This window comes from Coregonus clupeaformis, chromosome 21, assembly GCF_020615455.1.
Source record: "Coregonus clupeaformis isolate EN_2021a chromosome 21, ASM2061545v1, whole genome shotgun sequence".
NCBI lineage: Eukaryota > Metazoa > Chordata > Actinopteri > Salmoniformes > Salmonidae > Coregonus > Coregonus clupeaformis.
This window is the reverse complement of record NC_059212.1, coordinates 50207486-50222024: the sequence shown is the minus strand read 5'-3', so window position 1 is coordinate 50222024 and position 14539 is coordinate 50207486. Positions and strand designations below refer to the sequence as shown.

The window sequence follows — 14539 nt, the reverse complement described above, 5'->3', positions numbered from 1 at the left end:
ATTTCCCACCGTAAAGCATGGAGGAGGAGGTGTTATGGTGTGGGGGTGCTTTGCTGGTGACACTGTCTGTGATTTATTTAGAATTAAAGGCACACTTAACCATCATGGCTACTACAGCATTCTGCAGCGATACGCCATCCCATCTGGTTTGGGCTTAGTGGGACTATCATTTGTTTTTCAACAGGACAATGACCCAACACACCTCCAGGCTGTGCAAGGGCTATTTTACCAAGAAGGAGAGTGATGGAGTGCTGCATCAGATGACCTGGCCTCCACAATCCCCCGAACTCAACCCAATTGAGATGGTTTGGGATGAGTCGGACGGCAGAGTGAAGGAAATGGAGCCAACAAGTGCTCAGCATATGTGGGAACTCCTTCAAGACTGTTGGAAAAGCATTCCAGGTGAAGCTGGTTGAGAGAATGCCAAGAGTGTGCAAAGCTGTCATCAAGGCAAAGAGTGGCTATTTGAAGAATCTCAAATATAAAATATATTTGGATTTGTTTAACACTTTTTTTGGTTACTACATGATTATATATGTGTTATTTCATAGTTTTGATGTCTTCACTATTATTCTACAATGTAAAAATAAAGAAAAACCCTTGAATGAGTAGGTGTGTCCAAACTTTTGACTGGTACTGTACGTGCATCATGTTGACTGTAAATCGCCATCTATCGAACAAAGGCTTTCCCGCTATGCTTGAACTTAGGTCTCTGAGTTTTCCCTTAGGTCCCTGAATTTTCCCTTAGGTCTTTGAGTTGTTCCTAACCACGTGACCTGACCAGGGAAAACTCTGGGCCCTTGTTATGGTCATTTATAACCCATGTTGTGTATTAGGATGATGATAGAATAGTATTTACTTCCTCCAGAGTGACAAAGTTGGAAAATCACAACCGGATGTCAGCTAACTCCCTGGCCATAGTGTTTGCCCCCTGCATCCTGCGATCCCCAAACACCACTGACCCCTTCCTAGGCATGAAGGATGTCTCCAAGACAACTACGTGAGTCTCTATATAGGAAAAGATTACACACGCACATCCAATGTCTTTGATCAGGTATTAGATATCACAAAAATATGTTCAGCAAAGGTTAAAAAGAGACTGCACAATGGAATACAGTATATGCTATTTCCCAGTTTAGGGTTACATGTGTGCACATACAGTATATCTCAAGGTAGGATGCAGTCAGTCCTTAGTAAGCATTCTGTGATTATTTTGTTGTAAGAAGCCCTGACCTTAACCCTGACCCCCTGACCTTACCTCTCTCCCCCAGGTGTGTGGAGATCCTGATCTCAGAACAGTTCAGACGGTACACTGAGAAGATGAAGGATATCACCGAGCTGGAGTACGCTGAGGCCGTGGCCGTCAACCAGCTCAAACTCAAGAGACGGAACACTGTAAGGACACCATACTCCATACTGTTGTCACAAAGTTGGAAGCACAGAATCGTCTAGAATGTCATTGTATGCGTTAAGATTTCCCTTCACTGGAACTAAGGGGCCTTACCCCGAACCATGAAAAACAGCCCCAGACCATTATTCCTCCTCCACCAAACTCTACAGTTGGCACTATCCATTGGGGCAGGTAGCGTTCTCCTGGCATCCGCCAGATCCGCCAAAACCACTCCAGCCGACGCTTGGCATTGCGCATGGTGATCTTAGGCTTGTGTGCGGCTGCTCGGCCATGGAAGCCCATTTCATGAAGCTCCCAACGAACAGTTCTTGTGCTGACGTTGCTTCCAGCGGCAGTTTGGAACTCGGAAGTGAGCACTCGGCGGTCCCGTTCTGTGAGCTTGTGTGGCCTACCACTTCGCAGCCGAGCCATTGTTGCTCCTAGACGTTTCCACTTCACAATAACAGTGAATATAAACTTGATATACTGAGAATATCTGTGAACACGGATATGGATCACTGTGGGAAGTTCTGCCATTCCCACTGGGAATTTCACTTTGGGAATGCCGTTCCCAACTTCCCACGTTCCCAAAAGTGGTTTGTCTTCCTGTCTTGTCCCTAGTGTATTGACTCATCTACTGTATATCTACAGATCTCAGAGAAACCTTCATCGAAGCTGGACGCCCCTCACATGGACAACCTTGCTCCGTCGGATATAGACATGGAGTCAGAGAGGACCCTCATCGAAAGGATCAAATCCATCAAGCAGGAGAAGTGAGTGAAGAGACGGAGACTCCTCTAGTTCGCTGTTGTCGGGGGCAACATGTAGTCTTGAACCTAGAACAACACATCTGACTGAAACTAATCGGATGTTTTTAAAGAGAAACACACGGTCTCAGTTGGTACTGTAGAAGCTGTCTAGTTCTGTACGTTTCATGTGTTAATGTGTTTGTAACGTGCTGGACTCTGTGGAAAAATATGAATGATATTATAGTTAGTATGTTACAACTGGTTCTAACTACCATCCAGCTCAGCTCAGTGTTTTCTTCAACTAGTTCCTGGAGGACTTTTAGGGGGTTGCAGAATTTTGTTCTAGTCCAGCACTAACTCATGTGATTCAAGTAATCGCTGATCCATTGTGTGTGTGTGTGTGTGTGTTTTCAGGGAGGATCTGGCATGCAGGTTGCCAGAGCTGGAGCAGGATAACTCAGACAACGACAACATGGACTCTGAGTCATCAATCAGCTCAGAGAGCCTGATGGAGGATAGAGTGGGGAGCCTGGACTCAGAAGGTCAGTAGAGAGGTACGGGAGGCCTACACCGTCCTCTGCCTTCTTGCACTTCAACTTTTTTCAACTGTTTGTTTTCGGTAATGCTTTATTTTACAGCCCACTATTACAGCAAATTATTTATTTTACAGCCCACTGTTACAGCCAATTATTTATTTTACAGCCCGCTGTTACAGCCAATTATTTATTTTACAGCCCACTGTTACAGCCAATTATTTATTTTACAGCCCGCTGTTACAGCCAATTATTTATTTTACAGCCCACTGTTACAGCCAATTATTTATTTTACAGCCCACTGTTACAGCCAATTATTTATTTTACAGCCCGCTGTTACAGCCAATTATTTATTTTACAGCCCGCTGTTACAGCCAATTATTTATTTTACAGCCCGCTGTTACAGCCAATTATTTATTTTACAGCACACTGTTACAGCCTATGCTTTATTTTACAGCCCAGGTAGAAACTTAGAAATTACTTTATGAAAACAATAACCTAATAAGTGCATTGTGATTGCACTACTATGATATTCTTAAACCGGGCTGTAAAATAAAGCCTTGTTTTTTATCACTGGGACATTGGTTGACATACTGTATTTTAGTTTGTTTTACCCAACTCCTGCTAGCCAACTCATGGTTATATTAGGGGAGAGATTTGAAGAAACAAGTGGTGTATTCCCTGTTAAAGTGGGTCATGCATGCAGTCTGCATACATTTAGTGCAGGTTTTGTGTAACCAGGTAAATGATTTACTGACAGCCTTACCAGTAACTATGGTATTTCTGCGTTTTGTGTAACCAGGTAACAGTAACTATGGTATTTCTGGGTTTTGTGTAACCAGGTAACAGTAACTATGGTATTTCTGGGTTTTGTGTAACCAGGTAACAGTAAGTATGGTATTTCTGGGTTTTGTGTAACCAGGTAACAGTAAGTATGGTATTTCTGGGTTTTGTGTAACCAGGTAACAGTAACTATGTATTTCTGTGTGTGTGCTCATTCTACTGTGTCTTCGTCTTTGTTCATTTCTGAATGAGGAACCTTTTTTGTATTATTATCAGGAGCAGGCCGACTGTGTCAGCCTGTTGTACTAGTCTGGTCCCAAATCTGTATGCGCTTCGTGTAGCTCAGTACCTACAGATCTGGGACCAGCTGCTATTCGATTAATCCAGAGTGTCTCTACCAGGCCCTGTTTTAACTAGCCTGCTGGTCCCAGATCAGTATGTGGTTTAGCCAATGCCTCTTACTAATCCAGACTAGTTTCTCCAACAGGCAGAGTGAACCTGTTGTGGAGGAGCCAGAGGCAGGAGTGCCCTCCTAAGCCCCCTGATCTGGCCCAGAGAACTACTACAGCCACAGGCCATGACCAGGCCAGGTGGACAGAACCCCCAGCCCACAACAAGACCAGGAGCAGGAACTTCTCAGAGCTGGACATCCCCTTCATAGATGAAGAAGAGGACTAGCCTGAGTGGCAGTCTGTTTTTGCTCCCAGTTGAATTGTCATGCCAAACATGACTGGACAATGACAGCAATGGAGTTGGAAAGAGCACTAAACAGATCTGGGACCAGGCTAGAGGACATCTAGGACGGGGCCATATTGACCTCCGACAGGTGGCGTCACTAATACACCAATGCTAGTCCTTCGACTGATAGCGCTGGAGCTGTATAACGGCAACAAGAACCAAGCACATTCTGTATATTTTCCTACGTCCATTAATGTGTGTGTAATGATCATAGCTCAAATCAAATCTAATTTTGTTTGTCACATGCGCCGAATACAACAGACGTAGACCTTACCTTGAAATGCTTACTTACGAGCCCTAAGAAAAATGTGTTAAATAAACTGAAGGAAAAATAGTAACATAACAATAAATAATAATAACGGGGCTATATACAAGGGGTACTTACCGAGTCAATGTGCAGGGGTACGGGTTAATTGAGGTAATATGTACATGTAGGTAGGGGTAAAGTGACTATGCATAGATAATAAACAGAGTAATTATAATAAATAAGAGGGTCAACGCTGTCATGACTTCCGCAGAAGTTGGTGCCTCTCGTCACCGGCTTTCTAGCTGCCACCGATCTGCGTTTCTGTTTTCAATTGGTTTTGTCTTATTTGTACACACCTGGTTCCCATTGTATGATGATTATTTCCCTATTTAACCCTCTGGTTCCCACATGGTTTTGTGCGTGTTTGTTCGTTGTGTCGTGTCATACACTTTTGTGAGCTGGTGTGTTTTCCCTGTGTGGAAATTAGTGTTTGTTTTGCTAAGTAAAGTACGTTGTGTACTCAGTTCTGTGTCCTGCACCTGACTCCGTCCTACCGCTGCACATTTTGACACCTGACAAACGCAAATAGTCCGTGTGGCCATTTGATTAACTGTTCAGCACTCTTATGGCTTGGGGGTAGAAGCTCTCAAGGAGCCTATTGGTCCCAGACTTGGCGCTACGGTACCGCTTGCCATGCAGTAGCAGAGAGAACAGTCTATGACTTACATTTTACATTTTAGTCATTTAGAAGATGCTCTTATCCAGGGCGACTTATAGTAGTGAGTGCATAAATTTTTATATTTGTTCGTACTGGTCCACCGTGGGAATCGAACCAACAACCCTGGCAAGTGCCATGCTCTACCAACTGAGCCACATGGGAAGTTTTTGGGCTTTCTTTTGACACTGCCTGGTATAGAGGTCCTGGATGGCAGGAAGCTTGGTCCAAGGGATGTACTGGGCCGTACGCACTACCCTCTGTTGCCATACCAAGCGGTGATGCAACCAGTCAGGATGCTCTCGATGGTGCAGCTGTAGAACCTTTTGAGGATCTAAGGACCCATGCCGAATCTTTTCAGCCTCCTGAGGGGGAATAGGCGTTGTCATGCCCTGTTCACAACTGTCTTGGTGTGTTTGGACCACGATACGTCGTTAGTGACGTGGACACCGGGGAACTACAGCCCCGTCTATGTGAATGGGGGCGTGCTCGGCCCTCCTCCTCCTGTAGTCCACGATGCTGCTGTGGATGTTGAGAGCCTCTGAAGAAGGCATCTGTGGTTCTCTAATGATGTCATAATGGAATTACACAAGACACAGTGCAGTCTATACACCTTTGATTTTAGCCATGTACAATCTCATATTATTGTAAAGCCAAGTATTTTGGATGTCTCACCTGTGGACAATAGTATAACGAGGACCAAATCATTTTAATCCATAATACATGAACCTTGTTTGCAATGGACTACTTATATGCCACCTAGTTTGGTACTTTGTGAAAGAAATGTTATATTTTATTGATAATTAACCTAAAATGAAAACAATACAGTCAAGATTGTTTTAAGTTCATCAGCATATTTGTGTTTTTCTCTGTTTTCTGTGAAAGTGAGATGGATATTTTCACCTTGGTCTTCCCTTGAACAAAATATTGATTGGCATTTTCAAATTTTCACAAGCATCCCCCAAAAAACATGACAATTTAAAGGTCGACTCAGCTAAATGACGAGCAGCACTGCAGATATTGCGATGAGCGAGATGCAAGACTTCGCTCTTAGACAGAATCTGCACATGTGCATGAGTTACAATGTGAAGCGTACGGGACCAAAACAGCAGAGAGGTTTAGCCTCACTTCAACTCTCTTACTCTCTTTGTCCATCTACTTCATATCACTGACTCTACCTTTACTATAGTGCACCTTCTCTCTCCCTCCTCATAGATTGACTGACTGCCTGCTCACATAAGTATTTTTGGACAGTACTTTATCAAGTATCACAAATTCATGCAGTTTAGAATGTCTGTGTATTATGAATGGGGTAATTCCATTCATATAAACGCAACATGCAACAATTTCAAAGATTTTACTGAGTTACAAGGAAATCAGTCAACTGAAATAAATGAAGTAGGCACTAATCTATGGATTTTACATGACTGGGCAGGGGTGCAGCCATGGGGGAGCCAGGCCCAGACAACCAGTATGAGTTTTTCCACACAAAAGGGCTTTATTAAAGACAGAAATACTCCTCAGCACAACAAAAACATATAAATGCAACATATAAAGTGTTGGTGCCATGTTTCCATAAGCACAAAAATCTTATTTCTCTCAAATGTTGTGCACAAATTTGTTTACATCCCTGTTAGTAATAATTTCTCCTTTGCCAAGATAATCCATCCACCTGACAGGTGTGACATATCAAGAAGCTGATTAAACAGCATGATTATTACACAGGTGCACCTTGTGCTGGGGACAATAAAAGGCCACTGAAATGTGCAGTTTTGTCTCAAGTTTTGAGGGAGCTTGCGATTTGCCAGAGAATTTAATGTTCATTCAACATCATTTTAGAGAATTTGGCAGTACTTCCAACCGGCCTCACAACCACAGACAACGTGTATGGTGTCTGTGGGTGAGCGGTTTGCTGATGTCAACGTTGTGAACAGAGTGCCCAATGGTGGCGGTGGGGTTACGGTATGGGCAGGCATAAGCTACAGACAACAAACACAATTGCATTTTATTGATGGCAATTTGAATGCACGAAAATACCATGACGAGATTTTGAGGCCCAATTATTATTTTTTTTAGGTATCATTAGTGCCTAATGAATGTATTTCAACTGACTGATTTCCTCGAACTGTAAAACCAATGAAATTGTTGCATGTTGGGTTTTACCTTACATATGATGGACAAGTCTCTGCCCAAAACACCAATACACGAAGACGAGGTGAGAAGGTAACTAACTGTTGGCTACCTGTTTTTTTTTGTATGGTAAAAAAAATGACATATGAACACATGCCTCCTCCAATTAATGATAATAGTCTCGGAGCATGTGTTACTGTACTGCCCGAAAGGATGTCCCTCTGTTCTCGCAAACCCTACAGATGTTGCGGACAAAATACATTTTGTGATCGATGGTACAAACATTTTACTGAACCTATCAAATGTAGAGGTTCCTCTTCCGCCTCCTTTAGCGTCTGCCAATCAGGGCTAAGTCTCGTGCCGGAGGGGCGGTGTGCTATATACACAGGAAGATGGATCAAAATGAGGTGGGGATATGTGCATTGGGCAATCACTTGCTGTGTAGCCGGAGAAGGCGAAGTCAAATATTGAAATTTTTCGAGAGCTTATTCATGAAGTTACCCCTCTGACATCAAGAATGGACATAAGTTAACAATGACGGGAGAAAAGAAGAAGAAGAAGCGGCTGAACCGCAGCATTCTTCTGGCTAAGAAAATTATTATAAAAGATGGAGGCAGTGTGAGTAGCTAAAATATGTAGCTATTTTTCTTCGTTAGCTAGGTACATTGTTATGTTTTGCATAATATTGGTAACTAGCATGATATTTTGTTTTGCTTACTTTGTCAAATTTAGCTACCAGTTGTTTGCGGGCTGGGCCGTTTAACATGTCGTCAGCTCACTAGTGTCTCATGTCAAACGAGCAGCTGTTGGCTAGCTAACGTTAGCTAGGTGGTACAGGTTGTACTGTTAGAGGAAACAAGACACGGCGAGCTAGCAAGTCAGCATTGAGCCACGCTTCATCCGAGTTTGTTTTGTCTTTAGTTACTATGTATGTTTGACGTAAGATTTAGATCGTTTATCATTCTAATTTTGCCTCAAGTGTATGCGCTAACTAGCCAAGCTACTGTAGTAGTCAAACAAAGCAAATCGAACACCTTTAACTCGAGGTGTTGTTGGCAATGGTGTACAGTGTACAAAACATTAGGGACACCTTACTAATATTGAGTTGCACCCTCTTTTGACCTTAGAACAGCCTCAATTCGTCGGGGCATGGACTACAAGGTGTCAGAAGCGTTCCATAGGGATGCTGCCCACGTTGACTCGAATACTTCCCACGGTTGTGGCAAGTTGGCTAGATGTCCTTTGGGTGGTGGACCATTCTTGATACACATAGGAAACTGTTGAGTGTGAAACCCAGCAGTGTTGCAGTTCTTGATACAAACCGGTGCACCTACCACCATAATCCATTCTAAGACACTTAAATATTTTGTCTTGCCCATTCACCCTCTGAATGGCACACATACACAATGCATGTCTCAAGGCTTAAAAATCCTTTAACCTGTCTCCCCCCTTCATTTACACTGATTTGAAGTAGATTTAACAGGTGACCTCAATAAGGGATCATAGCTTTCACCTGGTCAGTCTGTCGTGGAAAGAGCAGGTGTTCCTAATGTTTTGTAAACTGAGTGTGTATGTTAACTTAAAGGAGATGGTATCCTACCGTCTGATTGTTACCGTAGTGTGGAGAACTATACTGAACAAAAATATAAATGCAACAGTTTCAAAGATTTTACTGAGTTACAGATCATATAAGGAAATCGGTCAATTGAAATAAATAAATTAGGCCCTAATCTATGGATTCCACATGACTGTGAATACAGATATGCATCTGTTGGTCACAGATACCTTATCACGCTGAAACATGAGGTGATGGCGGCGGATGAATGGCACCACAGTGGGCCTCAGGATCTCATCACGGTATCTCCGCATTCAAATTGCATTCGCTAAAATGCAATTGTGTTCGTTATCTGTAGTTTATGCCTGCTCATACCATAACCCCATCACCACCATGGGGGCACTCTGTTCAGCACACGTAGTCTGCGTTTTGTGAGGTCGGTTGGAGGCGGCTTATGGTAGAGAAATGAGAAAAAATAAGAAACCCGCACACTGCTCTTGCTAGTATCACACGGGAAACTGTTGAGCGTGAAAAACCCAGTAGCGTTGCAGTTCTTGACACACTCAAACCGGTGTGCCTGACCCCTACTACTCTCTGTTTTAAAGGCACTTAAATGTCTTGCCCATTCACCCTCTGAATGACACACATACAGTTGAAGTCAGAAGTTTACATACACTTAGGTCGGAGTCATTAAAACTAGTTTTTCAACCACTCCACAAATGTCTTGTTGACAAACCTATAGTTTTGGCAAGTCGGTTAAGGACATCTACAAACGTATCTATATCCACAGTAAAACGAGTCCTTTATCGACATAACCTGAAAGGCCGCTCAGCAAGGAAGAAGCCACTGCTCCAAAACCGCCATATAAAAGCCAGACTACGGTTTGCAACTGCACATGGGGACAAAGATTGTACTTTTTGGAGAAATGTCCTCTGGTCTGATGAAACGAAAAATAGAATTGTTTGGCCGTAATGAACATTGTTATGTTTGGAGGAAAAAGGGGGGCCTTGCTGCCACCCCCGTGCTTCACGGTTGAGATGATGTTCTTCGGCTTGCATCATGCTGTGGGGGTGCTTTGCTGCAGGAGGGACTGGTGCACTTCACAAAACAGATGGCATCATGAGGAAGGAAAATTATGTGGATATATTGAAGCAACATCTCAAGACATCAGTCAGGAAGTTAAAGCTTGGTCGCAAATGGGTCTTCCAAATGGACAATGACCCCAAGCATACTTCCAAAGTTGTGGCAAAATGGCTTAAGGACAACAAAGTTAAGGTACTGGAGTGGCCATCACAAAGCCCTGACCTCAATCCTATAGAAAATGTGTGGGCAGAACTGAAAAAGCGTGTGTGAGCAAGGAGGCCTACAAACCTGACAGTTACACCATCTCTGTCAGGAGGAATGGGCCAAAATTCCCCAACTTATTGTGGGAAGCTTGTGGAAGGCTACCTGAAACGTTTGACCCAAGTTAAACAATTTAAAGGCAATGCTACCAAATACTAATTGAGTGTATGTAAACTTCTGACCCACTGGGAATGTGGGAGAAATGTTGTCAGTAGTTTATAGAATAAAACAAAAATGTTATTTTTACTATAAATAGTAAAACGAGAGAAACTGATACTTTTTCCGCAGCTGTATACATACATACATACATACACACACACACACACATACACACAAGATGACTGACAGGGCTCGCTGTTTTGACATTTCACATTCTTAAAATAAAGTGGTGATCCTAACTGACCTAAGTCAGGGAATTCTTACTAGGATTAAATGTCAGGAATTGTGAAAAACTGAGATGAAATGTATTTGGCTAAGGTGTACGTAAACTTCCGACTTCAACTGTACACATTCCATGTCTCAAGGCTTAAAAATCCTAATTTAACCTGTCCCCCCCTTCATCTACACTGATTGAAGTGGATTTAACCAATGACATCAATAAGGGATCATAGCTTTCCCCTGGTCAGTCTGTCATGGAAAGAGCAGGTGTTCCTAATGGTTTGTACACTCGGTGTAGATAAACATTGGATTGGTGATGCTATGTATTGGCCAATGAGAGGCTTTGAAGCTATAGGTCGGCCATATTGGCACTACCCAGTAGGAGGAGACCTCCATAGGAATGAATGGAATTCTATAGTATTTCAATAAATAAAAAATTAAAACAACTAATTAACCGACGTCGGTTCAGCATTTAGTTCGTTTTTTTCTCCCGTTTTTCTGTGCGCTCATCAATTTTTTTTATTTGTATGTTTAGCTCACATAATATAATTTTGAAGTATGCATTAAGGTGTCTGTAATAGAATAAATGTTGCAAAAAAAAGTCATTAAATGCAATTTCTATAGCTTCCAAAATATCTTTTTACAGTGGCGGGGGAGTGGCAAGATGGAGGCACGGTGGCTTCAAAACAGCGAGCCCTGTCAGTCATCTCGTGTGTGTATACAGCTGCTGGAAAAAATTCATAATAATAATAATAATAATAATAATATGCCATTTAGCAGACGCTTTTATCCAAAGCGACTTACAGTCATGCGTGCATACATTTTTGTGTATGGGTGGTCCCGGGGATCGAACCCACTACCTTGGCGTTACAAGCGCCGTGCTCTACCAGCTGAGCTACAGAGGACCATTCGTTTCACTATTTATAGTAAAAATAACATTTTTGTTTTATTCTATAAACTGCTGACAACATTTCTCCCATATTCCAAATTAAAATATTGTCATTTAGAGCATTTATTTGCAGAAAATGACAACTGGTCAAATAACAAAAAGATGCAGTGATGTCAGACCTCGAATAATGCAAAGAAAGTTCATGTTCATTTTTAAACAACACAATACTAATGTTTTAACTAAGGAAAATCAATATTTGGTGGAATAACCCTGATTTTCAATCACAGCTTTCATGCGTCTTGGCATGCTCTCCACCAGTCTTTCACATTGATGTTGGGTGACTTTATGCCACTCCTGGCGCAAAATTTCAAGCAGCTCGGCTTTGTTTGATGGCTTGTGACCATCCATCTTCCTCTTGATCACATTCCAGAAGTTTTCAATGGGGTTCAGGTCTGGAGATTGGGCTGGCCATGACAGGGTCTTGATCTGGTGGTCCTCCATCCACACCTTGATTGACCTGGCTGTGTGGCATGGCGCATTGTCCTGCTGGAAAAACCAATCCTCAGAGTTGGGGAACAATGTCAGAGCAAAAGGAAGCAAGTTTTCTTCCAGGACAACCTTGTACGTAGCTTGATTCATGCGTCCTTCACAAAGACAAATCTGCCCGATTCCAGCCTTGCTGAAGCACCCCCAGATCACCATCGATCCTCCACCAAATTTCCACAGTGGGTGCGAGACACTGGCTTGTAGGCCTCTCCAGGTCTCCGTCTAACCTTTAGACGACCAGGTGTTGGGCAAAGCTGAAAATTGGACTCATCAGAGAAGATGACCTTACTCCAGTCCTCTATGGTCCAATCCTTATGGTCTTTCGCAAACCTCAGCCTGGCTCTTCTTTGCTTCTCATTGATGAAGGGCTTTTTTCTAGCTTTGCATGACTTCAGCCCTGCCCCTAGGAGCCTGTTTTCGAACCGTCCTCGCCGTGCACTTCACCCCAGCTGCCGTTTGCCATTCTTTTTGTAGGTCACTTGATGTCATCCTACGGTTGTTGAGTGACATTTGAATGAGTTGGCGTTCATTCCGGTCAGTAGAGTCGTTTTTTCGCCCTCTGCCGGTCTGTAGCTTTGTTGTCCCCAATGTCTGCTGCTTGACCTTGTTCTTATGAACTGCTGTCTTTGACATTTTAAGGATGGAAGCAACCTGATGCTCACTGTATCCCTCTGCCAGAATTGAACCCTTCTTTTCCTCACTCAAAACTTTCCTTTTCAACTCTTTTGGCATGGTCAATAGTTATTTTTTGATTAATATTACCTTTGAGGTATTATTAGCACTATTTTTGCCATCCAGCTGGTCCTATTGCAAGAGGATAGTGATGACCACAGCAGTGGTTTTGATACTTTTCCATGTTAAATAAGATTATGTTTCGGTGATCACCTAATCAGTACCTAATTCAGTAGAATGAGGTGTGCCTGTGTTGGAATTCAACAGACATTGAAATGGCTGTCATACATGTAGAGATGCTGATTTAAGAAACATTTGCAGTGGTCTCTTAATTTTTTCCACAGCTATGTATGTGTATGTATATTGTGATGTCACGAGAGGCTGTGTCTTGGAGGGACGTTACATCCCCCTGAGGTGGCTGCAAACCCAGACAGCTATGGCTCCATCTGCTGGTATGGTCGGGAACTCCACCCCTCTATGGCCAATCTTCCCACGCAGCTGAAACAAATGAGGAGCTGATGAGCTGAAGGTTTGGGAAGGGAAGAGACACACTGAGGGAGTGTGTGGGGGGTGAAGAGACACAGTCTCCAACCTGGGCTCTCTGGAGGACAAGAGTGCTGCACGTCCACTTCCATGAGGAATATAAGGATTTGGAGATACTTACCTTTGGGAAATACTCACCTTTGGATATAAGCACCTGTGGAAATACGTGAGAGACATTTGGAAGGACTCTTTGCTGGGTTGGCCACTAGCTGCAACGTGGACTACAGTAAGGCTGGGGAAAAGTTATCGGAGCGAGTGAGAATTATGAGTTTGGATGTGGAAGAGACATCCCTGAACTGTTAACCCTTAAAGAGCCACAAGAGAACATAATTTTGTTATATTTTCGTTAATTTCCCAAGACCTATAATAAAATCCTTGTTTTGTTTGAACCTTGTCTCCTTGCACTACTTGAGCAATCCCGCTGAAAGCTGTGTAGCCTCTCGTGACGTCACAGATGGTGGAGAATACGGGCACGCTCAAGCGTTAATAGTGCATGTCAGAGGAGGATACCGAAGGTTTGATCACCCAGTTTTCCAAGTTGGCCGTAGGCTCCCCGCCCGACTGAAATGGAGGACATATTGAAAGCCCTTGTTGCTGGCCAGCAAGCCCAGATGCAAGCAAACGTGGCTCTCTTGGAGGAGCAAAAGAAAGCCAACCTTCTGAAGGCAGAGGAATTGCAGTTGCAGAGACAGAGGGTGGTCCAAAATACCCGCCCAATAAAGGCAAGTGACTTTATATCTAAGATGGGAGCTACCGATGACATTGAGGCATACCTGCATGCATTTGAGGCCACGGCCACTAGGGAAGCCTGGCCCAAGCAACAGTGGGTTGGTCTGTTAGCCCCCTTTCTAACCGGGGAATCACTGAATGCTGTCCGGGACCTGGGCCCTGACCAGGTTACTGACTATGATGCCCTGAAGTCTGAGATCCTCAGCAGATATGGACTCACAAAGTTTGGTATGGCCCAGCGCTTTCACAGCTGGACCTTCCAACCAGACCAACCTCCTCGGGCGCAGATGCATGAACTTGTCCGAATCGCAAGGAAATGGCTGGATCCGCAGAGGAATACAGCAGCGGCGGTGGTGGAGGCCGTTGTGGTGGATCGTTACCTACGCGCCCTGCCTTATGAGGCAAAACGGTTCATCAGTCAACAGGCCTTGACCACGGCTGATCTGACCGTGGAAGCTGTGGAAAAGTACCAGGCCACAGCGGAGATGCTGAATGCTTCCCGAAAAGACCCCAGGAGGGCGGCCCCACCACAAATGGGAAGAACCCGTCCAAAGGACCCCAAGGTCTCGAACCCCGCCGCGTCAGGACTTATCCCGGC

The 14539-nt window shown here is 43.7% G+C and overlaps 2 protein-coding genes across 5 annotated transcripts in view; both read left to right on the top strand.

Annotated features, from left to right (window-relative positions):
* myo9b (myosin IXb) overlaps positions 1-4801 on the top strand; it is a 58495-nt gene extending 53694 nt beyond the window's left edge. Inside the window, exons 37-41 of one of the 4 annotated variants that reach the window (XM_041842455.2) lie at positions 869-1000; positions 1272-1395; positions 2042-2163; positions 2554-2681; positions 3943-4801. In XM_041842455.2, the coding sequence (XP_041698389.2) occupies positions 869-1000; positions 1272-1395; positions 2042-2163; positions 2554-2681; positions 3943-4133 (697 nt within the window). In that variant the 3' untranslated portion in view covers positions 4134-4801. Of the gene's footprint in view, positions 1-868; positions 1001-1271; positions 1396-2041; positions 2164-2553; positions 2690-3930 lie in introns of those variants that run through there. The other 3 variants (XM_041842454.2, XM_041842456.2, XM_041842457.2) reach the window with 3 other exon arrangements.
* A 2873-nt stretch (positions 4802-7674) lies between these two features.
* mfsd14a2 (major facilitator superfamily domain containing 14A2) overlaps positions 7675-14539 on the top strand; it is a 49139-nt gene continuing 42274 nt past the window's right edge. The window contains exon 1 of the mRNA XM_041842452.2: positions 7675-7903. Coding sequence (XP_041698386.1) covers positions 7820-7903 — 84 coding nt within the window. The 5' untranslated portion in view covers positions 7675-7819. The remainder of the gene's footprint in view (positions 7904-14539) is intronic.